The 25,391-nt window shown below is 43.8% G+C and overlaps 1 protein-coding gene across 5 annotated transcripts in view; it reads right to left on the bottom strand.

Annotated features, from left to right (window-relative positions):
* Positions 1-8,912: 8,912 nt before the first annotated feature.
* Positions 8,913-25,391, bottom strand: part of Stk33 (serine/threonine kinase 33) — a 173,898-nt gene continuing 157,419 nt past the window's right edge. For all 5 annotated transcript variants that reach the window (XM_052711987.1, XM_052711984.1, XM_052711983.1 and 2 more), the window contains one exon: positions 8,913-9,517. In XM_052711987.1, coding sequence (XP_052567947.1) covers positions 9,347-9,517 — 171 coding nt within the window. In that variant the 3' untranslated portion in view covers positions 8,913-9,346. The remainder of the gene's footprint in view (positions 9,518-25,391) is intronic.

The following is a 25,391-nucleotide window of genomic DNA, read 5'->3' as shown; positions in this document are numbered from 1 at the left end:
GAGTGTTCAAGGACACAGCCAAGCATGGTGACTCACGCCTTTAACCCCAGAAAGTGAGCCTTTAATCCTAGGGAGTGATGGCAGAAAGCGGAAAGGTATATAAGGCGTGAAGACCAGGAACTAGCAGCTTTTAGCTAGTTAAGCTTTTAGGCTTTGAACAGCACAGTTCAGCTGAGATGAGGACTCAGAGGCTTCCAGTCTGAGGAAACAGGATCACCTGAGGAATTGGCCAGGTGAGGTGGCTGTGGTTTGTTCTGCTTCTCTGATCTTCCAGTATTCACCCCAATGCCTGGCTCCCAGGTTTGATCTTATTAATAAGAACGTTTTAAGATTCCTGCTACACTTCCTACCCATGTCACATAAGACATCCCTACCTGTGTATTCCCAACCCACATTGTACATTCCATGCACCTCAGAACTCCATCACATCCACATACACCCTACCTCACATGGACAATCCATGAGAAGGACTCTGTCACAAAGATATCTGAGGGCCCAGGCTGCTGTATCACACCACGTTAGATACAGCCTGGCTCTGGTCACTTAGGAAACATAGCAGCTTTGAACCTCATGGTTCATGGCCCATCAGAGCCTGCACAGTAGTTTGGAAAACTGAAGCCCTGGTAGCAAAAACAAGGGACAAGGACATCAGAAACCACACTTTGTTTAGAGGGTCACACTTGAGTCTCTGCCTCAAGTGAAGCACAGCACAGCAGGTGAACAAGGCTGGGTGGTCACATAGGAACCTCTGGACCATTTGGGTAGAGCTGGAGATCTCCCTACAAAGACTGGGTTCCCATTAGTAATAAGGAAGAGGTCTCAGAGTCACCAGATTCAGGCACAGTTATCAAGTGTCTGCTACTGTCTACAGAGGGAGGATGCCCACATGCAGAGGACACCCCACTTGTCCTGCTGAAGACCCAGGACAGGTGCCATTGGAGCCTGAAGGCCTTTTTTGTTTCTGACTACTCCTCCACAGTCGCAGGCCTGCTAATGAGTTCTCTAGCAAGCCGTCTATTAATTCTGTCTGTGCCTTCTTCTCTCTCCATATATCTCTTCACATAACTAGCAAGACAGACACTTAAGGAAAGTGAGTCTGTCTTCCTAGGTAATCTCAGGGCTCTGTGACTCAGATCCAACCCAGGCAGGGCAACACTCACATGGGCACCACACTGGGAAAAGGCCCTTTAGTGGTCACAGGGAGTCTACCAAAGGACACAGATAGGAAAATAGTCACGCTTCAAAGACAGGTTCTCAGTAAGCCAGATCCTTGTTGACTGGAGTACAAGGGGCCACTCAACAGAGACACGGTGGGCAGAGTATTTGGCCAGACACATTTGAAAAGGCTAGAAAATGTCTGAGGAAGAGTCCAAGAGCGCAAGAGTGTCTGGGCAGGAGAGAGCTGTCATTATTGTCTTGTGTCAGAGGCTATGTGGCATCGGGAGAAGGATTTGCTCACCTGTGTGTTTCCAGAGTGCCTCTGTGTTTCCATCTGTCTCTGGAGAAAGGTAGCTCCCATCCCAGGAAGCAAGTTCTAGGGGTGGGAGTTCGTAGGACAGGAGCTAACGTTCAGATAGGCCCCAGTTTGCAAGTTTGAGTTTAAGAAAAAAGATAAGGCCTACTGTCTTCTGATTTATCTTCCTTTTTGTACAGATGTAGTGTATTGTGCGCTCACGTTTGTATATGTGCACATGTGTGCAGCTGCATGTTTAGGTCAAGGGTTGACATCAGGTGTCTTTCTTCTACCATTCCCAACCTTATTGTTTGAGACAGGGTCTCTCACTGAGCCCAGAGGTTGGCTAGACTGGCTGGCTACCAAGCTCTGGGGATCCACTTGTCTTGCCTGCCCAGCACTGGGGTTCCAGATGCATGGCACCATGCACGGTTTTCAACTGGGTACCGGGGATCCGAACTCAGGCTCTCATGCTTGCCTCTCAATTCAATTTGACTTAGTAAATGTCATCTGTCATTTATGTTGCTTCCACAGAGCCTGGTCCTGGTCACCTTGGATTAGGAGTATGTAACCAGTGGCCAACAACCAGCATGTCCTGTATGTAGATAAGACTCTCCTGACGAGATTTAACATGAAGTGGGGTCCCCAGTCACGTTCTTGGTCAGGGGCCAGTGAGCAGAAAGTTGACATGAAATGGAGATGGCCAGAGAGCTTAAGGTCTCAAATGAAGTTCTATACTGTTGGGGGAAGAGAATTAAGACTAAAGTCAGGTAGGTGCTTCTGGAAGAAAAGCATCCATTGGAAGAAACTACTCACTTCAGTGGTTTGGGAGCTTTTCCTCTGGAAGGCTTTTTCTTTCAAAGTTCTAAACTAGCAAGGAGGATACTTGGTGAGAAGTGCCTTTCTTCACCTGGGATCAAAGACTGGGCCACAGCAGTGGGATGGGCAGCACCAGGAGTCACTGTCCCATGCTGGACTGCAGCTGCCCCTCCAGCAGACACCTCCTCTATCCTGTAGCATGAACGGGTCTGAGCTGCAGGTACCATGAGTGCCCCTGACCAAGGAGCGCAGCGGAGGGCCAGGGAGCAGAGGTGTTTATGAACCATCCTTGTAGGTAACACTTCCTAAGTGTGTGGTCTTAAATAAGCCATATGAGCACACACACAAATATGTACAAAAAGATACAGCTGCCATGGATAAGCTCCAAAACCTACCTCCTCCTCCTCCTAAGCTCCATCTCTCACCTTTCATCACTCCTTAATAATGACAGACCACAAATCCATTGGGGAATTAATCCATTCATTAGGTCAGAGTACTTGTGAACTAACTGTCTCTGGAGATGGCCCCAGACACACCCAGAAATGTGCTTCACCAATCCCCTAAGTAATTCTTTCTTTAAGATTTAGAAGTATTATGCACCTATGTATGTAAATGCAGGTACCCACTGGAGCTGGAGTTACAGTGATTGAGAGCCACCAGACAGGAGTGTTGGGAATGGAACCCAGGTCCTCTGCAAGAGCAGCATGCACCCTTTATTATCTGAGCAATCTCTTCAGTCCTCAAGATCTACTCATTTAGTCCTTATGTTATTTAGTCCTCATAACAATTCCAGGAAGTAGATACCACTATGGCTCCCATTTTGCAGTTGACTGATGACAAGTGTGAGGGTTAATATTGTTTGTCAGCCTGACAGAATCTAGAATCACCTAGGGGAATAGCTCTGGGCACACCTGTGAGGACTGTCTAGATTAGGCTGAGGTGTGAAGACCCACCGTAAGTGTGGCCTCTTAAGAGACACCTCCCCTAGTTAGTATGGTTAACCATCACGAGGGGAGATGTCTGCACTGACAGTTGGGTTGCCCCTGAGGCCCACCCTTGGCCCCAGGACAGAACCTGCTGTGTTTGGGGAAGGAGGACGTCTGAGGACTTCACCCTTTTCCCCAGGGTCTACTTTATGTGTTTGGTACAGCTCTGGGCAGCACGGTGCCAGGACAGGAGGCTGGGCGATGGCGCTGTTCATCTTCCTAGTACCCCACTTTCTGCTTTGTGCTGCTGTAAAGTGAGGCTGACCATCGGGCAGAGGTGGAGGACCCACCTTGCCTGTGCGCCTGGAAGGCTGCGCTGGGTGAGTCAGGGAAATGCGGAGAAGTGGCCTAGCGAGTCACACACAAATGCAAGACAGACACTCAATGTGGCTTTCCTTTGAAGAACAAAGGCAAAGAAAATTGGCTCACCAACGAGAATTAAGTGGTAACAATACACGGCACGGAAATCAAAATCAGTTCAAAACTGGCTCACTCAGAAAAATTTGATTCTGAAGAGGAAAGCTGAATTATGTGAGGCCTTTGAATAGCGGTGTTTTAGTTTAAAAGGCTTTTGTAAGGGGATTTTCGTGCTCGGAGAAAGGGAGAGGTGGTGAAGCCCAGCCCAGACTTCCATCTCACTGCAGGTCTGCTGGAGTCTCTCTGTAGGTAGTGCACATCCATGGGGGCTGGATCTGTGTGTGTGTGTGTATGTGTGTGTGTGTGTGTGTGTGTGTGTGTGTGTGTGTGTGTGTGTGCACGCACACACATTTGTGTAAGTACATGTGTATATGTGCACATAAATATGGAATGTAGCATCTAGGCCATTTTAGACCTCAGATTCACTGGCCTGGCTCCATCTCCAGTGACAGCACCCCTGTGTCCTTCCTCCAGACCCTGTGGTCACCCAGGTACATTGTGTCTTCAGGAAGAACTCATTTGGGCTTTGTGCTTCTCCCTTTCCTATAATTTGGTAGAAGCCTGGCAACCAGGGACAAAGTGTCCTAGGTCAAGACTACCGAGGGGTGAACAAGGGCAGAGTGTGGGCTGCGTTGGGTCACAGAAGGCAGAAGCACACTGGGATGGGAAGAATGCTGGAGGAAGAGCTGGTTTATGAAGGGACTGAGGAAACTGCAGTTCCCAGTTGATGGCACCGGCCTAGCCCTGAAGGTACCCACCAGCAGCATGCCTGTCAAAGGTTACCAGGAGCGACCTGATCCATCAAAAGAGATGCAGAGAAAGCCCCACAGGAGGGACATAGGCCGGGGTCAAGAGGTAGCAATGTCTGGATCTCCAAACATCCTCTGACCTCCTGTTGACACCTCTACTGAGAGAACCCCAAGCAATCCAGGGGCCAGGGGAGCCCAACACAGCTGTCCCTAGAGGTCAGCGCAGATGGCAGAGCAGGGAGGACATTTTGGAAGGGCAGGTAGAGGACATCCAACTGCTTAGTGACTTTTCTTCTTGCTCTGACAAAATACCTGATAACAAAGAGAGAGAAGGTTTATTCTGGCTTCTGGCTTACAGCTCAAGAAAAGACATTCCACCAGAGTAAGGGAAGGCCCACGGCAGGGAAGGGAGGCTGGCTAGACACCCCGTATTAGCAGTCAGGGAGCAGAGAGTGAACAGGGACTGGGTCCAAGTTACAAAACTTCAAGACCTGCCCTGAGTAACTCACTTTCTCCAGCAAGGCTACACGACTCCTTAAAGGCGCTACACCAAAGGGCGCCACCAGCCAGGGACCGAAGGCTCAGACACTTGTCACTTGTGGGATATTTCATATTCAAGCTGCAGCATCAGCCCAGGGTCATTTCCCAGAGGCCACAGCTTCCTGGCCTCCAGCCAGTGCAGCCTTTATAAGACACAACTTCTCTGGCCAATTTCAAAGCCAGGCTTCCTGCTGGGAATACCTGTTTGAACAAAGCCTTTATTGTCTGTTCCAACAGCAGGGCCCGAATTTAAAAAGCTTCATTTTCAAGACTGACTGGCTTTCGTCTGTCCAACCTGGAACTTACATTTTAGAGTCAAATAGAATTATTTAAACAAAGTATTTCTATGATAAGCACATAGTGCTTTTTTTTTCAGTCTGCTGCCCCCCTCCCAACATTTCTAACAAGAAACCGAGGCCCATTCTGTGGCCAGCTCTTAAAACTCTCGTTTCTCTCAGCTTCTATTTGCCTGGTCTTTGTCTCTTTGGCCTTTCTGGTTTTGCTTGTGAATAGGTTGTGGAGGGGGCTCATTGGCTGTCACCTGGCCCAGAGGACACACTGTCCTTAAGCAGTGTTCCTACCTCTGACATCTGCTTCTGGGCTTGGCACAGCCAGGTGCCGGCATCTGGGTTCGTAGACTACACATTTTCGCTCGTGCCCCTCTCGTTCCCTTCCTGAGACCTCTTCTCCGACAGCAGCCATCCTCAGTGGCACCTTCCCCAGCTCCAGGCCTGCGTTCCTCTCTGCTAGTCCCGGCCCCTGACATGCCATTCAAGTGGGAGTGTTGGTCAGCATCTGCTCTCTTGGAAATCACACTTGCTCTGTACTGTCCCAGGCAGAGAGTGTCCCTCCAGGTGACAGCCAAGCTCAGTTCTCCATGCCATGGGGCCCAAGAAGTGCCAGAGAGGTTGACGTTGATCTTGAGAGGTGGCCTACTGGTCACGGACATGAAGGAGCTGCTTTTCCACAGCCTCAGAGGCAAAAGCAGACAGAAAGGCCACGGGGCTCAGACACGGAACAGGTCCACCAGCTGGAAACTAAGCTCAGAGACTGTTCCCCATGGCTTCCAAGCAAACAAATAAATAGAATGCAGATACTCGCAAAAGAGTGAGCTACATTCTGTCTTAATCCTTCACGTGAGTCAGATGGAGGCATGTGATAGGCTGTCTTCTATTGTTAGAGGGCTCTGACAGAATGTATGTTATGACAGGAAGGACACCAGCCTCGTCTGCTGTGTGACGGGAAAAGATACAAACACACTGGGCAGAATCCAAGTTGCTCTTTCCTAAAGGGAGACCCCCAGGGTCCCTCTCTTCCCATCAGGGGAAGGTGTGCAGCACTGCTGTCCACTTCCTAGAGAATTCCCCTGGAAGACCCCTCCCTGAGCTACATAGCCAGGGTCCTCCACGGGTGGACAAAGTCTGTTCCTCAAAAGCTACCTCTCAAACCTTTTGAGGATACTGCAAGTTTAGGAGATGGTACATGGTCCTGTAGGACTGCAAATATAACTCCCGAAGCAAAGCACTTAAAGAAGCTGAGTCAACTCCCAAATTACCTTTTTCTTTTCTTTTCTTTTTTCTGTGTGTGATCTGGTGTGTGGTGCATGTGGTCATGAGTGGGTATGTATGTGCATGTGTGCTGGTACACCTGTACATGCGTGCATGTATAGACCCGAGGTTGATACCGGGTGTCTTTTTCAATTATTCTCAACTTCATTTTGTTTGTTGGTTTGGTTTTTATTTTATTTTTCTGGTTTTGTTTGTTTGTTTGAGACGGGGTCTCTCTGTATAGACCTGGCTGTCCTGGAACTCACTTTGTAGAACAGGCTGGCCTTGAACTCACAGAGATCTGCCTGCCTCTGCCTCCTGAGTGCTGGAATTAAAGGCATGTGCCACCATGCCAGGCCACAGTTTACTTTTTTAATTAATTAAATTAGTGTGTGTGTGTGTGTGTGTGTGTGTGTGTGTGTGTGTGTGTGTGTGTGTTGCTTATGTGTGGGGGCATACATGCCACATTGGTGAGGGGATCAGAGAACAGACTTGTATCATGTGGAGTGTTGAAATCAGGTCATCAGTTTGGGTGGCAACACCTTTACCAACTGAGCCATCCTGCCAGCCCTCTACCTTGTTTTTGAGACAAGGCCCCTCAGTGAACCTGGAGCTCACCGTGTTGGCTAGACTGGCTGGCCAGCAAGTCCCAGGGGTCCTCCTGTTTTCATCTCTCCAGCACGGGGATGACAGACTTGTGTCCCTGGTTTTTGTTTTGTTTTTTGTTTGTTTGTTTGTTTGTTTTCGAGACAGGGTTTCTCTGTGTAGCTTTGCACCTTTCCTGGGACTCACTTGGTAGCCCAGGCTGGCCTCGAACTCACAGAGATCCGCCTGGCTCTGCCTCCCGAGTGCTGGGATTAAAGGCGTGCGCCACCACCGCCCGGCCTTGTTTTGTTTTTAAGGTGGGTGCTGTGGGATGTTCTGTATGGCAAAAGTGTTGCTGATTGGTCAATAAATAAATCACTGATTGGCCAGTGGCCAGGCAGGAAGGATAGGTGGGACAAGGAGGAGAATAAAGCTGGGAAGTGGAAGGCTGAGTCAGAGACACTGCCAGCCGCCACGATGAAGATGTGAAGATGCCGGTAAACCACGAGCCATGTGGCAGGGTATAGATTTGTAGAAATGGATTAATTTAAGCTGTAAGAACAGTTAGCAAGAAGCCTGCCACGGCCATACAGTTTGTAACCAATATAAGTCTCTGTGTTTACTTGGTTGGGTCTGAGCAGCTGTGGGACTGGCAGGTGAGAGAGATTTGTCCTGACTGTGGGCCAGGCAGGAAAACTCTAGCTACAGGTGGGTATAGAGAATCTGAACTCAGGTCTCCATGTTTGTGTGATAAGCAGCTTGCCAAATGAGTCATTTCCCCAGCCATCAACTTCAATTTTAAATAAAATCCAATTTACACGGGATGTGTTTGAATAATAGTTTCCCCATGGGAAATGTGAACACGCTAAGAAAATACAGGCAGAATGCCAGGGTGTGGCGATTTGAATGAGAACTAGCCCTGCAGGCTCACATATTTGAATAGTTGGCCCCTGTCGGTGGAACTGATTGAGAAGGGTTAGGAGGTATGGCCTAGTTGGAGAAGGTGTGCCGCTGGGGGCAGGATTTGATGTTTCAAAAGACTAGTGCCTTTCACAGTGTTTCTTTCTCCGCCTCCTACTTGTAGATCAAGATGTAGCTCTCAGCTGTTCCTGCCACCATGCCTGTGCTCTGTATTATGGACTCTAACCCACTGAATCCATAAGCTTCAAATAAACTTTCCTCTATAAGTTGCCTTGTTATGGTATCTTTCCACAGCAATAGAAAAGGAACCAAGATAAAGGGTAACATGGCAGTATGACCTGACCTGACTGACCACTGTGGTATCTTGGTAGCTCATAACAGGAGGTGCACGCACCTCTTTTAGCTTCTGAGTCAGTTTATGGGTGTGGTTCTTTTGGAGATGATCTGACAATCCTGTGGGGTTTAGAATGAAATTAGGTTATTACTTTATAAAGAGAAAACAAATTCCGGTTGCTTTTTAAAATTTTGTTTGGGAAGCTGAGAGAGGCATCCACTTACCCTGCTTAACCTGCAGTGGCAGGGCTATTAACCTCGGAGGAAAGAGAACCTCCAACACCAGCTCATGATGTGTTTCCTGTCCAGTCTCAGTCCTTCCCCAGAGACAACAGGCCAGCATTAGCTGTCTGGGAAGCATTCAGAGGACTTGCTAAAGTCACCTCTCCTTAACATAAAATGACATGCATGAAGACATCTGGGTTTATTGATTTAATCAATACGATGGGAGTGTAGCAGCAAGCCAATGCAAGCAATTACAAAATGTCCTACTTTTCTATGTTTAAAATAACTTGTCTTAAATAATCTATAGCAACTAGAAGCACAAGGACACGCGAGGGACTGCGTCGCTTCTGCCACAATGCCTGTGGCCATTTTATTAGTAATCATCTAACGAAGTCTCCTAGCGCTAAGTGCACACAATCATTTAGAACCTCCATCACTGGATTTGGCCTCTTGTTTTCCCTTATAAATAATTGTGCCTAAATATAAGAATTTGAGTAGAACTGAGCAAGTATGGCCCCAGGCTTGCACTGAGAGCACTTGTCCCTTAACCCTGGAACACCTGGAGCTGGCGAGAGCTGTAGCCTGCCCCAAGCATGCCCACACTGTCCTTTAGTGCCCCATGCAAGCTATGCTGCTTTGGTAACTAGCTTCAATTTTAAACTGGTGTAACCCATGCAGGGCTCTCTCTGCCATGCTGTCCCCCTCCTGTCCCCTCCCTTCAGGTGCTGGAGGAGTGGTCTGTTCTTGCACTGCACAGCACTGGACAGAACCTTAGAGCTTTTTCTTGCCTCGCGTCAAGGAAGAGGGTTTCATGGAGCTCTTAGCCTGGTTCGTAGTCCTGGAGCTTTGCTCGGGCTCAGCAGAAAGGAATTTGCTGGATGTTGAATATGAACTGCTCATGTCAACGCCATCTACATCTGACTTCTTGACAGCAGTGGTGGGCTATGAATGAAAGAAAAGGCCTAAATTAATTTTCAGATGTAAAAAAAATATATAGTAACTGAAGATAGCAGGAAACAACAGCATTCCATGAGATTATGAGGCAGGAGCATGCTCCAGAGCTTGGGTAATACCGGTCCATCTGTAAAATTATCACCACATGCCCCAAAGGCTCTTTTACCTCCTTCAAGAGAACCAAGGCACTTAGAGCTTCTGATGAAGCCAAAAGGTTGTTTAAAGCTCTGCCATGGAAAATTCACTAAAGATCCCTGTAGGTCTGCACAGGGACGTCCACCTGGACACAAATGCACAATCACATTCCATGTCTTCAGACTTCCAGACATCTACAGTACGATTATTCTTCCTAAGGTGGGCACAAAGTTGCTGCACTTGACCTACCCTCACACTACCAACCCCTTTCCTGCATTCATTCTGGGGATAGGCTTCTTTTACCAGTCAAGCAGGCAGCTTTGTAGATTCTTTGAGGCTCAACTCCTCACTGGTCAAAGGGGTAAAACAACATTTGAATGTTCACTTCAAGGGGTGTTGGTGGGAATGGAGTGAGGAGGTAGCCGAGAGAACTGTATGGAGTTTACAGCAGGAAAGCACCAGTCAGAGGTGACCTGTGCTCTCAGGTCATCCCACTCTGCAGGACAGGAAGCAGCAGCCTAGATCCTGCAGTCACAGGGAGACAGGGTTCACTTTGACCTTAGGTTCATTTAAAGAGTGATCATTTTAATTAAGTGAAGCTGAGCAGAGAGTTCTAAAGAGCAGGGACTGTCCCAGGAGACCTGCAAAGCAGGTCAGAGCAAGCTTTCACTACACAGACTGACACGGGAAAGGGCATGCATGCAACATCTTAGACAGCTGAGTACTGTTTTCAAAGAGGGGGAGATCACACACGGCACTGGACAAATTGCTCGGGGGTTTCCTTGATCTCCCTGGCTTTAGGAGATGGAAATTTGTATTTATACATTTGTCCAATGAATAGAAGTTCCTAGGGCTGCAGCAAAACTAAAGGGCGTCTCCACTCTGGTACCAATATCTCAAGAAAGAGGTGTGTGGCAGGTGTTGATCGCAGCCCTCCCTGCAGCAGGCTTCCTCAGAACATCCCTCATGCCTGACTCTACAGGAGGGATTCTTGAGCGGACAGCACTCTAAGAGAGTCCTGTACACTGAAAAAAATTGTATAAAGTTTGAAATGTAAAAGGTTGTTTCCTCTATTCTTCTCAAAATGTGCAAGTTGCCTCCACTGAATTCTTTCCAGAAACAGATAACTGAAAAGTCTTTACCATTTGCTAATGGAGCTCCTATCACCTTGTTGAAAACTCACAATCATTAACAGGGCACAAACACCACCCTGACATCCTGGTGTCCTGGTGTCTGGCTGGGGACCACTTGCTTTTCTGAGACATGGGATCCATCTGGAATGTTCAATTCATAAAACTTAACTAACTTTACACACAAATACTAGCTAAAGGTGAAGCCAAATGCAACCCTCACCCCATTGGACATTCTAACTTGGATACTGAGTAGTTAAAGAAATGCTTTACAATGTGTCCACTACAATTAGCATTCTGAGAAATAGGAGCAGAGGTTTAGTCATTGGCTTTTACATGTATATTCATGTCTGGTTGAATGTTTCCATTCTTTAGTGTTCCACTTTTGTGTTTTTTTTTTAAATTTTACATTTATTTATTTGTTGACTGTTCAATGAAGTGATTGATTGTAGGTATTGTGTGTGCATGTGTGAAGGTCAGAGGACAACTTGTAGAAATCAGTTCTCTCCTTCCACCATGTGAGTTCCAGAGATCAAACTGGGGTCATCATGCTTGGCAGGAAGAACCTTTACCTGCTGTGGTGGTTTGAAAGAAAATGGCCCCTGAAGGGAGTGGCACTATTAGGAGGTGTGGCCTTGTTGGAGGAAGTGTGTCAGTATGGGGGCAGGTTTTGAGGTCTCTTTTGCTCAAGCTTCACTCATTGTGACATTGAGTCCACTTCCTGTTGCCAGATGTAGGACTCTCAGCTACGTCTCTAGCACCATGTCTGCCTACATGCCACCATGTCCCACCATGATGATCTAAGCTCCCACCTCAATTAAATGTTTTCCTTTATAAGAGTTGCTGTGGCCATGGTGTCTCTTCATAGCAATAGAAACCCTAACTGGACATCTGCTGACCACCTAACTGGCCCTACCACAACTTTTAATGTACTTGACTCAGAGGCTACAGTCACCAGGAGGAAACACTACGTCTCTTCATTCTTGGATCCAACTCTATATGCTCTAGAACTTTCTTCTTGAATATAGTATCTCAATGTAGTTTTAGAATTTTATGAAAAAAATGTAGTAGGAGAAATGTAACAGCCACAATATCTAGTTGATTTTGATGTAAAAACAGGATATTTCTGTTTTCTTATACAGCAAGATGAGAAAAATTACATCCCTCAGCCACATGTGTTGATTTACAATTTTAGTGATCTTTAAAAAATACATAGAACATACTCATGGTTTAATAAAAATCTCTTCCTTACCTCCAAGTTAACTCAAACCCAGCCTCATAAAACACACCCAATGTTGTCCATTTGCAGTGTACATCTTCTCCATGTACCAACAAGCAAATTGTACACTTGAACTTCAATTTCAATTGTCACTTCCATGGGGAGCAGGTCAAAACTTCCCATGTCTCAGTCTATTACATCCCCAGCTTTCTTTCACTCCTTCACACCAATGGTAGTGCACTACAAACATTCCTTCACGCCTTGATGCCCCTTGCTCATAGAATCCATCATCTCTCTCTTCAACTGGACTCCTGGAGCTTGCAGATAGTCTAAATTCATATGGCTTGCTTGGTCTTGCTTCAGGTTGGGCAGTGAATCTCTTGCGTGCATAGGCCATAGGTACTAGGCCAGTCCCTTCACAGCAGAGATTCCACTTGTCTCCACTCTTTTACTGGTACTAATGGTACTGAAAAGTGCAATTCTGAGGCAGATGTACATATTCATACTCTGCTCCTCAGCAGAGAGTGCCTGTTTTCTTTGTCAGTCTTGGGCTGATGCATACTAAAGTTGGTATAGTCAAAGATAAATAATTATTTTTATTTATGTGTAAGTGTATGCTGCGTGTGTGAGGGTACTCATGGAGCTGAAAGAGGGCATTGGATCCCTTGCAACTGGAGTCACAAGTACTCTGTGAGCCACATGGGTGCTGGGAACCTAACTCAAGTCCCATGGAAGAGCAGTGAGGTTTCTTAACGGATGGGCTGTCTCTCTAGTTCCGACAGCCATATTTTATTTTATTTATTTATTTTTACAAGTTTTATTTTTTTAATTAAGACTTTTTTTTACTCATTTTACATACAAACCACAGATCCCCCTCTCTTCCCTCCTCCCATCCCCCAGCCTTCCTCCCCAACCCACCCCCTATTCCCTCCTCAAACAAGGTAAGGCCTCCCATGGGGAGTCAGCAGAGCCTAGTACACTCAGCTGAGGCAAGTTCAAGGCCCTCCCCCTGCATCAAGGCTATGCAAGTTGTCCCCCCATAGGTATTAGGCTCCAAAAAGCCAGCTCATGCACCAGGAATGGATCCTGGTCCTACTGCCAGGGGGCCCCTTAGGCAGACCAAGCTACACAACTGTCTCCTGTATGCAGAGGGCCTAGTCCAGTCCTACGGAGGCTCCATAGCTGTTGATCTAAAGTTCATGAGTTCCCACTAGTTTGGTTTGGTTGTCTTTGTAGGTTTCCCCATCATGTTCTTGATGCCCCTTGCTCATATAATCCATCATCTCTCTCTTCAACTGGATTCCTGGAGCTCTGCGTGGTGCTTGGCTGTGGATCTCTGTATCTGCTTCCATCAGTTACTGGATGAAGGCTCTATGATGACAGTTAAGGTATTCACCAATCTGATTACTGGGGTAAGCCAGTTCAGGCAACCTCTACACTATTGCTGGGGTCATCCTTGTGGATTCCTGGGAACTTCCCTAGCACCTGGTTTCTCCCTATTTACATGATGTCTCCATCTATCATGGTATCTCTTTCCTTGCTCTCCCACTCTGTCCCTGTTCCAGCTTGACCTGTTCCCTTATGTTCTCATCCCCCATCCCCTACTCTCTATTGTTCACCCCTCATTCCTAGTTTACTCATGGAGATTTCATCTATTTCCCCTTCCCAGGGCGATTCATGCATCCCTCTTTGGGTTCTCCTTGTTAGCTAGCTTCTCTAGAGCTGTGGATTGTAGTCTGGTTATCCTTTGCTTTACATCTAGTTTCCACTTATGAGTGAGTACATATCATGTTTGTCCTTCTGAGTCTGGGTTACCTCACTCAGGATGCTATTTTCTAGTTCCATTCATTTGACTGCACATTTCATGATGTCATTGTTTTTTACTGCTGAGTAGTACTCCATTGTGTAAATGTACCACATTTTCTTTATCCATTCTTCAGTTGAGGGGCATCTAGGTTGTTTCTAGGCTATTATGAATAATGCTGCTATGAACATAGTTGAGCATGTGTCCTTATGGTATGATTGAGCATTCCTTGGATATATGCCCAACAGTGGTATAGCTGGGTCTTAAGGTAGACTAAGGTAGATTCCCAATTTTCTGAGAAACCCATACTGGTTTCCAAAGTGGCTGTACAAGTTTGCACTCCCACCAACAGTGGAGGAGTGTTCCCCTTGCTCCACATCCTCTCCAACATAAGCTGTCTTCAGTGATTTTTATCTTAGCCATTCTGACAGGCATAAGATGGTATCTCAGAGTCATTTTGATTTGCATTTCCCTGATGACTAAGGATGTTGAGCAATTCCTTAAATGTCTTTGGGCCATTTGAGATTCTTCTGTTGAGACTTCTCTGTTTAGCCCTGTAGCCCATTTTTTAATTGACTTGTTTGGTATTTTGATGTCCAGTTTCTTGAGTTCTTTATATATTTTGGAGATCAGCCCTCTGTCAGATGTGGGGTTGGTAAAGATCTTTTCCCATTCTGTAGGCTGTCATTTTGTCTTATTGACCATGTCCTTTGCCTTACAGAAGCTTCTCAGTTTCAGGAGGTCCCATTTATTAATTGTTGCTCTCAGTGTCTGTGCTACTGGTGTTATATTTAGGAAGTGGTCTCCTGTGCCAATGTGTTCAAGGCTACTTCCTACTTTCTCTTCCATCAGGTTCAGTGTAACTGGATTTATGTGAGGTCTTTGATCCACTTGAACTTGAGTTTTGTGCATGCTAATAGATATGGATCTATTTGCAGTCCTCTACATGTTGACATCTAGTTATGCTAGCACCATTTGTTGAAGATGCTTTCTTTTTTCCACTGAACAGTTTTGGCTTCTTTGTCAAAAATCAAGTGTTCATAGGTGTGTGGATTAATGTCAGGGTCTTCAATTCAATTCCATTGGTCCACATGTTAGTTTTTATGCTAATACCAAGCTATTTTTATTATTATAGCTCTATAGTAGAGTTTGAAGTCAGGGATGGTGATGCCTCCAGAAGTTGCTCTATTGTACAGGACTGTTTTAGCTATCCTGGGTTTTTTGTTTTTCCATATGAAGTTGAGTATTGTTCTTTCCAGGTCTTTGAAGAATTGTGTTGGGATTTTGATGGGGATCACATTGAATCTGTAGATTGTTTTTGGTCAGATTGCCATTTTTACTATGTTAGTCCTGCCTATCCATGAGCATGGGAGATCTTTCCATTTTCTGATATCTTCTTCAATTTCTTTCTTCAGAGACTTAAAGTTCTTGCCATACAGGTCTTTCACTTGCTTAGTTAGAGTTACCCCAAGGTATTTTATAGTATTTGTGGCTGTTGTAAAGGGTGATGTTTCTCTGATTTCTTTCTCAGCCCATTTATCATTTGTATATAGGAGAGCTACTGATTTTTTTTAGTTGATCTTGTATCCTGCCACATTATTGAAGGTGTTTATCAGCTGTAGGAGTCCCCTGGTAGAATTTTTGAGGTCACTTGTGTATGTTAGCATATCATCAGCAAATAGTGAAAGTTTGACTTCTTCCTTCCCAATTTGTATCCCCTTGATCTCCTTTTGTTGTCTTACTGCTCTAGCTAGAACTTTGAGTACTATATTGAATAGATATGGTGAGAGTGGACAGCCTTGTCTTGTTCTTGATTTTAGTGGAATCGCTTTGAGTTTGACTCCATTTAATTTGATGTTGGCCTGACAGCCATATTTTAAATGTCTCAGAATTTGCTTGAAGTCATATCTGTCCCTTCACTCGCTGTTAGCATCAATGCAAATACACTTACTTTTATGTAAACATTAGTGCATAGACACTTCTGTGTCTATGGAGGAAATACTCTGCATTCCCGACACTTTTTGCACACTGTAGTTACATCAAAGCTAGTGGGCAACTGTTAAGGAAACAGAGTCCTAAGTGTTTTTCTAGAGTCTGAGTGTCTCCTGTGCTTCCTTGCTGGAACCATCTCTGACGTCAGCACATCACAGGGCCAGAACCATCATGCTGTGCCCTTTGGGGCAGATTCTCTTCACAGGGAACCAAGCCTCTCCTCTCCTTGGAATATAAATGGCTGAGGCAAATCCCAGCTCCCAGGGTTTTTCTACAATTGTATCAATCTTAATTTTTCAGGGATTTCTTTGTTTAGGTTATGGATCATCTAAGTCTGGGGCTTCACCTTTCCTTCTCTCGTGGCTGCTGGGATTCCCTCAGGGATCTTTGTTGCCACTGATGCAATTTTACAGTTTTGTAAGTAATAGGACAGAGAAATGAAAAGTGAAATTGCCAGGGCTAAGATATCTTACAGGTCATGAAAGTCAAACAGAAGGACAGGCGCTCCTGTAAGCTTGCCCAGAGCTGGAGAAAGAGGGGAAAGCCCCTAGATGGCCATCATGAGACTGCAGGCCATCTATTTGTCAGCCCATGAGAGAACTGAAGAATCACTGCCATCTGTGTACTGCAGACAGGGCATGTTAAAGCAATGGCCAAGAACCTGCTGCCATCAGAAAACATCTGCAGAATCAGGAGGAAACCCCATATCCTTACATAAACCCCCATGAAGTCATACCAGCCTGCAGAGATAGAAGGGACCGGAATCATTTTACCAACTGGCTACTAATATGACTACAGATTGGAATTTCTTTAGAAGTTCTTCAGCCTAAAAAGATACAGAAAGGAATATATAAGAAAATAAGGGAAAAAATACTTTAGGGCTGGAAAGATTGCTGCCCAAGTTTGAGGACAAGTGTTTGGATCCCTAGGAGCCATGTAACAGTTGAAAAGCCACCCATAATCACAGCTCTTGGGAAACAGAGTCTGGGGATCCCTGGAGCAAGCTGGTTAGCTAAATCAGCCAGGATTGGCAAGCTTTGGGCTCAACAAGAGAGTTGAGCATGGCCAAGGAAGGTATTTAATATAAACTTCAGGCCTCCAACGCACCTCATTTACACATGTGCTCATACATATGGAAACACACACACACACACACACACACACACACACACACACACACACACACAGACCCCACATATGCATGCAAGAATAATAATAAAAGAAAAACAAAACTACAGCATGGCATGCAGAAGGGGCAGATCTAGCACTGTGGAGCTACATGCCAGTTCTGTGTGCCATGATCAGGGTGGTCATGCCAGGGCCACTCTAGCAGCTTTTCAACTGTTCATCTGTGACAGAGTCTTAGCATTTGAGACAGCTGGAGAGTAGCTGGTCTGACTGCACTTGGAGAGATGGGAAAGATGACCCCACAAGTCGCCCCGCCAGTTTTGCCTTTTTCTAATTCAGCACCCTTGGCCTGATTGCTGCAGTTCATATTATTAATCATGAAAGGGGCCTGTGTGTGCAAGGGAAGATATGTAACAAGAGACTGGGCTGAATACACACATTTCACTGCTCACTGGTGTAACTTCAACCTGATGAACTTATCTGGTGATAATAGATGCAAAGCCTGTGAGCTCTCGGCACATCCTGCAAGTTAATACCAGAGTGTGATTACTAGAAACTGTTACCATTCCTCTGAATTTTGAGTAAAATACATGCTATTTAAGTAAAGTGGTTTATCGCCATAGCAACCACTTCTAGAGTCACACATTCAAATTATAGGCCTGCACAGGGTCCAAATGACAAAATTCTGATACAAGTTTTCTGCTATAGTTTTGCTCACAATGGTCACCCATCTTATCTCACATTCGTGCAGTTTTCAGAAGACAGAAGAAAAGGAAAGAAAAGCAGGAATGAGAGAAGTCAACTTGAAAAGATACAGGCTTTCTTTTACAAGGTTACCCACATAAAGATCTGGGTCTTGCATGGAGTTAATGAAAGTAAAATTTAACTTGCAAATTAGAGGAAGATGTAAATAGCTTTCTTTTCTTTGCAGTGAGGGTATAATTTATATACAGTAGAATACACGAATCACAAGTATGCTCTGAGGAGTTCTGACAGACAGACAGACCCAGGTAACCGACACACAGTGAAGACACACAGCAGCTCAGGGTGTAAGGAGGTGCTCCATGGGAGGGCACTTAGGACACACAGGTCCTGGGTTCAATCTCCACCCTGAAAATAAACCCTGAGAAGATCCCTTGTGTTCCCTCTCCTTCCTCTTATTTTATTCCGGGGCCACAAGTGTTCTGATATTTTTAGACATAATTAGTTTTGACTCTTAAAACATCATATAAATGAGAGAAGAGTACAATGTGTGAACCTTTGTGTCTGATTTCTTTCGCTTAAAATGTTAGTTGAAACTTAATTAAAAATCTTGTGGAGCTGGGGAGCTGGCTCAGCAATTAAGGGTGCATACTGCTCTTGTTCAACAAGAGTTTGGGTCACTGCACCCAGGCCAGGTGGCTTACAATAGGCTGCGACTCCAGCTCCAGGGGACTGGATACCTGCTTCTGGTCTCTGTGGATACCCGAACTCACAGTCACACTCCCACCCCCCACACACTTTAAATCAATTTTAAAATCTGAAGTTTTTAAATTATGTATGTGTGCATGTGTGCAATTTATGCATGTATTTATGCAGGTGTGTGTGCCTGTAAAGGCCAGTGGTTAACATTAAGTGTCTTCCTCTATTACTCTTAATCTTACTTGTTATATATTTTTATTTTATGTGTGAGTGTCTGAATGTATGTATGTGCACCACATGCATACAGGAAACCAAGGAAGCCAGAAGAGGGTATTGGATCCCCTGGAATTGGAGTTACAGGAAATTATAAATGGCCATGTTGGTGTTGGGAACAAAACTCAGGTCCTCTGGAAGAGCAGCCAGTGCTCTTAACTGCTGAGCCATCTGCCCAGCCCCTACCTTATTTTTTAGACAAGGTCTCTCACCAATTGGCTAGATTAGTGGTCCAACAATGCCCTGGGATCCTCCTGTCTCCAGTTCTCAGTGCTAGGATCATAGGCATGTGCCACACACACCTGGCTTCCCGCCCCACCCCCCCAGACAGGGTTTCCCTGTGCAGCTTTGGTTTCTATCCTAGATCTGGCTCTGTAACCCAGGCTGGCCTTGAACTCACAGAGATCCACCTGGCTCTGCCTCCTGAGTGCTGGGATTAAAGGTGTGTGCCACCACCGCCTGGCACACCTGTCGTTTTACATATGTGCTGGGGATCTGAACTCAGGGTCTTATTTTTGCATAACAAATACTTTACCCACTGGACCATCTCTCCACCCCTAGTTAAATTCATATATATATATATATATATATATATATATATATATATATATATATATATATTCTATACTGATATAATAATTTGCAGATTATTATATTATTATTATATTAAGGTTTTAAATATTCATCTAGGCATTGGTAATTCATTTTTCTTGCCAAGTAGTATTCTAATAATATGCTATACTCCATTATAATAGCAAACCATTATATGTTTGCCTATTCTTCAATTAATGGACATTTGGACTGCTTCTGTTTTTAGGCTATGTAATAAGTTTTTATAAACCTATCCTACAAATCTTTTGGGGTAGTTTATAAATCTTTCTATAAATTTAGGGTTGCTGGGTGAATGGCAAGTAGATGTTTAACTTTATAAGTAGCACCAATTTGTATTTTGAAAGGATTCCTCAGATGGTATGTTTGAATTTCTATCAGCAATGTAAGAAAAGTATACTTGTTCCATGTCCATGGCGACATTCGGACTGGCTAGTCTTTAGTTCTGGAGACTCTACTATGTATGTATAATGTCTTGTTACAGTATTTACACTTTCCATACAGCTGTGATGCAAGGCATCTGTAAGGTACTGTTGGCTCTGTCTGTACTGCCTGTTCAAGTCTTGTGATGTTTGTTTGTTTTTTGAGACAGGGTTTCTCTGTGTAGTCCTGGCCATCCTGGAACTCACTCTATAGACCAGGCTGGTCTTGAACTCACAGAGATCTGCCTGCCTCTGCCTCCCAAGTGCTAGTATCAAAGGCATGTGCTACCACAGCCCGAAAACTGAGTTGCCTTATTATTGTTTAGAGATAGTAACTGTCTTAGTTATTGTTCTGTTGCTCTTAAGGGAAAGCATAACTCTTATGAAAGAAAGCATTTAATTGGGGGCTTGCTTACAGTTTCAGAGGATTAGTCCATTTTCATTATAGTGGGAAGCAGACAGGCATGATGCTGAGCAGTAGCTGAAAGCTTTACATCCTGATCCACAAGCAGGAGGCAGAGAGACAAAGAGACTGGACCAGGCAGATTTTGGAACCTTGAAGCCCATTCCCAGTGACATACCTCCTCCAACAAGGACACACCTAATCCTTTCTTAAACAGTCCACAAACTAGGGACTAGACATTCAAATATATGGCCTATGGGGACCATTTTCATTCAAACCACCACAGTAACAGTCATCATATTTTGGATACAAGTCCTTTGTTAGATGAAGTTTTGGAAGTATTTTCCCTCTGCTTGGTCATTGCTTTCCTTATCTGCTTTCAGTGAGCAGGTCTATTTAATTTTTTTGAAGCCCATCCAATCAACTTTAAAAATCATTATCTGTGTCCTAAGAAATCTTCGACTACTTACTGAATAAAAATAGTCTCTTATGATTTATCCCAGGAATTTCATAGTTTAGCTTTTAGATTTATATCTAGCTATCACAAACTAATTTTTATATTCATTTTCAGCTAGGAGATCAAATTTCATTTTTCATTATATAGATGGCCTAACATCCTAGCACTATTTATTAAAAAGACCATTCCTTCTCCATTGAATGTTTCAAAGACTTTTAAATCAACTGGTCATATAAGTATGGGTCTGTTTCTGTAGGCCTACTTTTATCTATTCATCTACGTGTCTGTCTTTAGACAAACACCACTTGCTATTGACTACTGCAGTTACATAGTAAGTGTTAAAATCAGATGATGTAAATAAATCCTGAAAATGCTGATCTAGGTCTTAATATATTTACAAATAAATTTTAATTAGAAAATTTTATTTTAATCAGAAAATCAAATGTTGATTATTTCAATTGGGATTGGTTTAGTTATAAATCAATTTGGAAGAAATGACATCCTAATAGTACCGACTATTTCAATCCTTGAACATGGTATATCTCTCCATATGTGTCAGCTCATCTTAGCTCAAGAATATTTTGTAAATTTGGGTGTAAAATATTTTGTGCATAGTTTGTTTTCTTAATCGCTTTATTTTGTAATAGAATTCTAAATTACATGCTGTTTTTGTTCAAAGTTTCTGTGTCTGTATTTATGAGAGATGCTGGCTAACAATTTTCTTCTCTTCTAACATCCTTGCCATGTTTATATTAACATTGTTCTTACCATATAAATTTTTTGTGCAAAAGGCTCAAAGGTTTATATGAGTTTCCTCTTATTTCTTTATTAAACGTTTAAAGGAATTAACCACTGAACTCATTTGAGAATGAAACTTTATTTATAGGAAAGATTGTAATTTAAATATTTTATTTACAAATAAATATAAAATGATTTAGGTTTTCCATTTTTTGTATATCTGTTTCAGTAGTTTCTAAAATAGCATTGATGATTTCACTTCAATTTTCTAAGCTGGCATGGTGGTTCACATCTGTAATCTCCATATTTGGAGGTAGAGGCAGGAAAATTCCTGCAAGTTCAAGGCTAGTGTGTTCTATGTAGCATGTTCCAGATCAGCCTGTCTCAATGACCCCACCTCTCCAAAATCACTCAAAATCAAAAATTTAAAAAAAAAAAAAAGACCTTTCTACTTGATGACGTTATTTGTGAGTATCAGTGACTCTGACACTGGTTGATGGGAACCAGGATAAAGACCAAATGGAAAGTGACAACCTGAGTGGAGCCTCAGGGGACTATCATAAACTGTCTGGTACATGGGTTCCTGGAATTCAAGGGGAAATGAAGAATGGTAGATCTTCCCCAAACAGCTGAAGGTCAAATTCACCCATTCATGAAAGCACAGCCAACCCTGAGCAAGATTATTGTGAAAAACATGCTTAGCAATATCATAGTTCCAAAGATAAAGAGAAAAGTGACATGATGCACATAAGGAAAGAATGTCTTGATCTAACAGACTCCTAAGAAAACTTGACAGTCAGAAGACACAGGAACAATCTTTAAAATGTGGACCCAAATCACCAACCAACCAAATAAAACAGACAAGAACCTGTCAGACCTAAACTTCTACAAACAAGGAAGCTCCTAAAATGTTTAAGATGAAACAGGGATGTTCCAGCCAATGGAGAGGACTCAGCAGCAGACAGCGGCAGCGGGAATGCAAAGGAGCCATGGATCTGAAGGGAAATGATGCCAGATGGAAACCCAGACCCTAGGAAGGAAAGAAGAACAGCGCAAATGCAAATAGCTGGGTAAATAGAAAAGACATTTTTGCTCTTAATTTCTGGAAAATATACATGACAGTTTAAAATTAAAATGATACATTTTCTGTGCAGTTTATAATTGTGTAGATAAAATACATGCAACAATTATAGTACAAAGGCAGAAATGAAGAGACCAAAAGAATACATGTAGAAGGGAAGCATAATTCATTATAGTTAGTTCTCTGCCACACAGTCAAACAGCCATAGGCCCTAGGGGCATCTGAGCAACAGGTGGGCTTGGGAGGCAAGGAAACAAAGAGGACTGTGGGTAAGCTGGCACTGAAGCCCTAGCCTCGTCCAGGAAGTTCTCAGGTGGGAGTAGTGACCAACCGTTTCTTGGAATAAAAGAATGCTGTGGACAGCAGTCAGGTTCACTTACTCACAGGACCACCATCTATCACAGTGAAAAGATGCAAAGCATGACCAGAAAAAAGGAAAAAGGACACCGGGCATGGCAGCACTCAGCACTAAGGAGTTAGAGGCTGGAGGATCTCTGTGGATTCGAGGCCAGGCAGGGCTACATAGTGAGTCCTTCTCAAAACAAAACAGAAAAGAAAGGAAAGGAAAAGAAGGGGAAAATGCATGGGACAAAGTTTGGTAACACAGGACACAAGCTTCTGGGTGTCACTGGAGTCACTCAGGTTGCATGCCATCTGCTGAAGTCAGTTGTGACTGTGTGCAGAAGCTGATGCAAAGGCTATAGAGGGGTGCTGCTTACTGGCTTGTTCCCCATGGCTTGCTCAGCCTGCTTTCTTGTAGAACTCAGGACCACCAGCCCAGGAATGGCACCACCCACAATGGGCTGGTCCCTCCCCTATCAATAACTAATTATGAAAATGTCCTGCAGGCTTACCTACAACCTGACATTATGGAAAAAATTTCTTAATTGAAACTAGACAGTACAGATACAGATGCCCTATAGCAATACTTCAATACTAGAATATGAAAATGGACGAAATTATGGAAATACCATCAGATTTTCACATTATAACCGATTCTTTTGGACTCAGAAGCTAAAATTTAATTTTTCAGGAAAGAAAATGTTTCATGCTATTCAACTAAAATTACAAGAAAGCTTGACTTTTTCATCATGAAAGTATCATCATAAAGTGCCTTGTCAAGTGCCACTCATTTGAAAACAAATTTGAAGAAGTATAGGGTGAGACCTCCTCTGTACTTCTTCCCACCATGCCCAAGGTGAGTGGAGGTAGAACACTGTTACTTAGGGAAAGAGGAAGGTCCTCAGTTTGGCTGCTCTTGTTTTAAACAAATTTTCACTTTCTCTGTTCTGCCATTGTCTTTTTTTTATTATTAACTCATAATTTTTCTTTCCAAGTTATATGACTAAAATGCACTTATGATGCATATTTCTTTTATTGTGATTATTTGTTTTGTATTAGTTTATTCTCTCATATGTAGCATGAATCTTAAAGGGTCTTATTAATAAAATCAAACCCAGGGCCAGGTATTGGGGTGAATGCTGGAAGATCAGAGAAGCAGAACAAGCCACAGCTTCCTCACCTCGCCAGTTCCTCAGCTGATCCTGTTTCCTCAGACTGGAAGCCTCTGAGTCCTCATCCAGAATGAATCTCAGCTAACTGTTGCTCAAAAGCCTAACCAGCTCTAGTTAATCGTCCTCACTCCTTAAATACCTTTCTGCTTTCTGCCATCACTTCCTGGGATTAAAGGCATGAGTAACCATGCCTGGCTGTTTCCAGTGTGGCCTCTGGAATGCTAGGATTAAAGGTGTGTGTGCCACCATTTTCTGGCCTCTGTATCTAGTGGCTGTTCTGTTCTCTGACCCCAGATAAGTTTATTAGGGTGCACAATATTTTAGGGAACACAATATCACCACACTAATATATTATATCTCAACCTCAGTTTCTCCCCTCTCCTCCCAAACCCTCTCCTTTCTCATCCACTCCTCCTCCGTTTCTATTCAGAAAAGGGTAGGCCTCTAGGGACATCAACCAAACATGGCATATCAAGTTGCAATAAGACAAGGCCCCTCCCCTCATATTAAAGCTGGTTGAGGCAACCCAGTAGGAAGAAAAGGGTCCTAAAAGCAGGCAAAAGTGACAGAAACAGCCCTGCTCCCTCTGCTGGGAGTCCCACAAAAACACTAAGCTACACAACTATAATATATATGCAGAGGGCTTTGGTCAGACCCATGCAGGCTCTCTGATTGTCAGTTCAGTTTCAGTGAGCCCTATGTTTAGGTGGACTTTTCTTTCCCTTAGTCAATTCCCAAATAATCCCACAGAGACTTAATATTAATTATAAATGCTTAGCTAATGGCTCAGGCTTGTTACTAACTAGCTCTTACATTTTAAACTAACCCATATTTCTTATTTACGCTCTGCCACATAGCTTGGCACCTTTTCTCAGCATGGCAAGTTCATTTCCTTCTCTCCGCATCTCCTCGTGATTTTTAGACTTCTCTCTTCTTCCCAGCATTCTCTCTGCCCTGAAAATCCTGCCTAGCTATTGGACAGTCAGTTCTTTATTAACAATGAGAGCAATACATATTTACAGTAAACAAAAGATTATTCCACAGCATCTATGAGTCCAAGTTAGTTGATTCTGTAGGTTTTCTGGTGGTGTTCTTGACCCTTCTGGTTCCTGCAATTCCTCCTCCCCTTCTTTTGCAGGATTTGCTGAGTTCTGCTTAATGTTTGGCTGTGGGACTCTGCATCTGTCTCCATCAGAATTCTCAACAGAAGAATCTCAAATTGTCAAGAAGCACTTGAAGAAATGTTCAACATCCTTAGCCATCAGGAAAATGCAAATCAAAAGGACTCTGAGATTCCATCTTATACTTGTCAGAATGGCTAAGATCAAAAATACTAGTGATAGCTCATGCTGTTGAGGATGTGGAACAAGGGGGAACACTCCTCCATTGCTGGTGGGAGTGTAAACTTGTACAGCTTCTTTGGAAATCAATATGGCAGTTTCTCAAGATCCAGATATACCACTCCTGGGCATATAATTTGTATAATGGAGTTACCAAAGGACACTCCATCCTACCACAAAGACACTTGCTCAACTATGTAGCTTTATTTTTAATAT

Source organism: Peromyscus californicus, unplaced genomic scaffold (genome assembly GCF_007827085.1).
Source record: "Peromyscus californicus insignis strain IS unplaced genomic scaffold, ASM782708v3 Scaffold_4__1_contigs__length_199733344, whole genome shotgun sequence".
Taxonomy (NCBI): Eukaryota; Metazoa; Chordata; class Mammalia; order Rodentia; family Cricetidae; genus Peromyscus; species Peromyscus californicus.
Note: the sequence above shows the minus strand (reverse complement) of the source record. Positions and strands in the feature narration are given on the sequence as shown.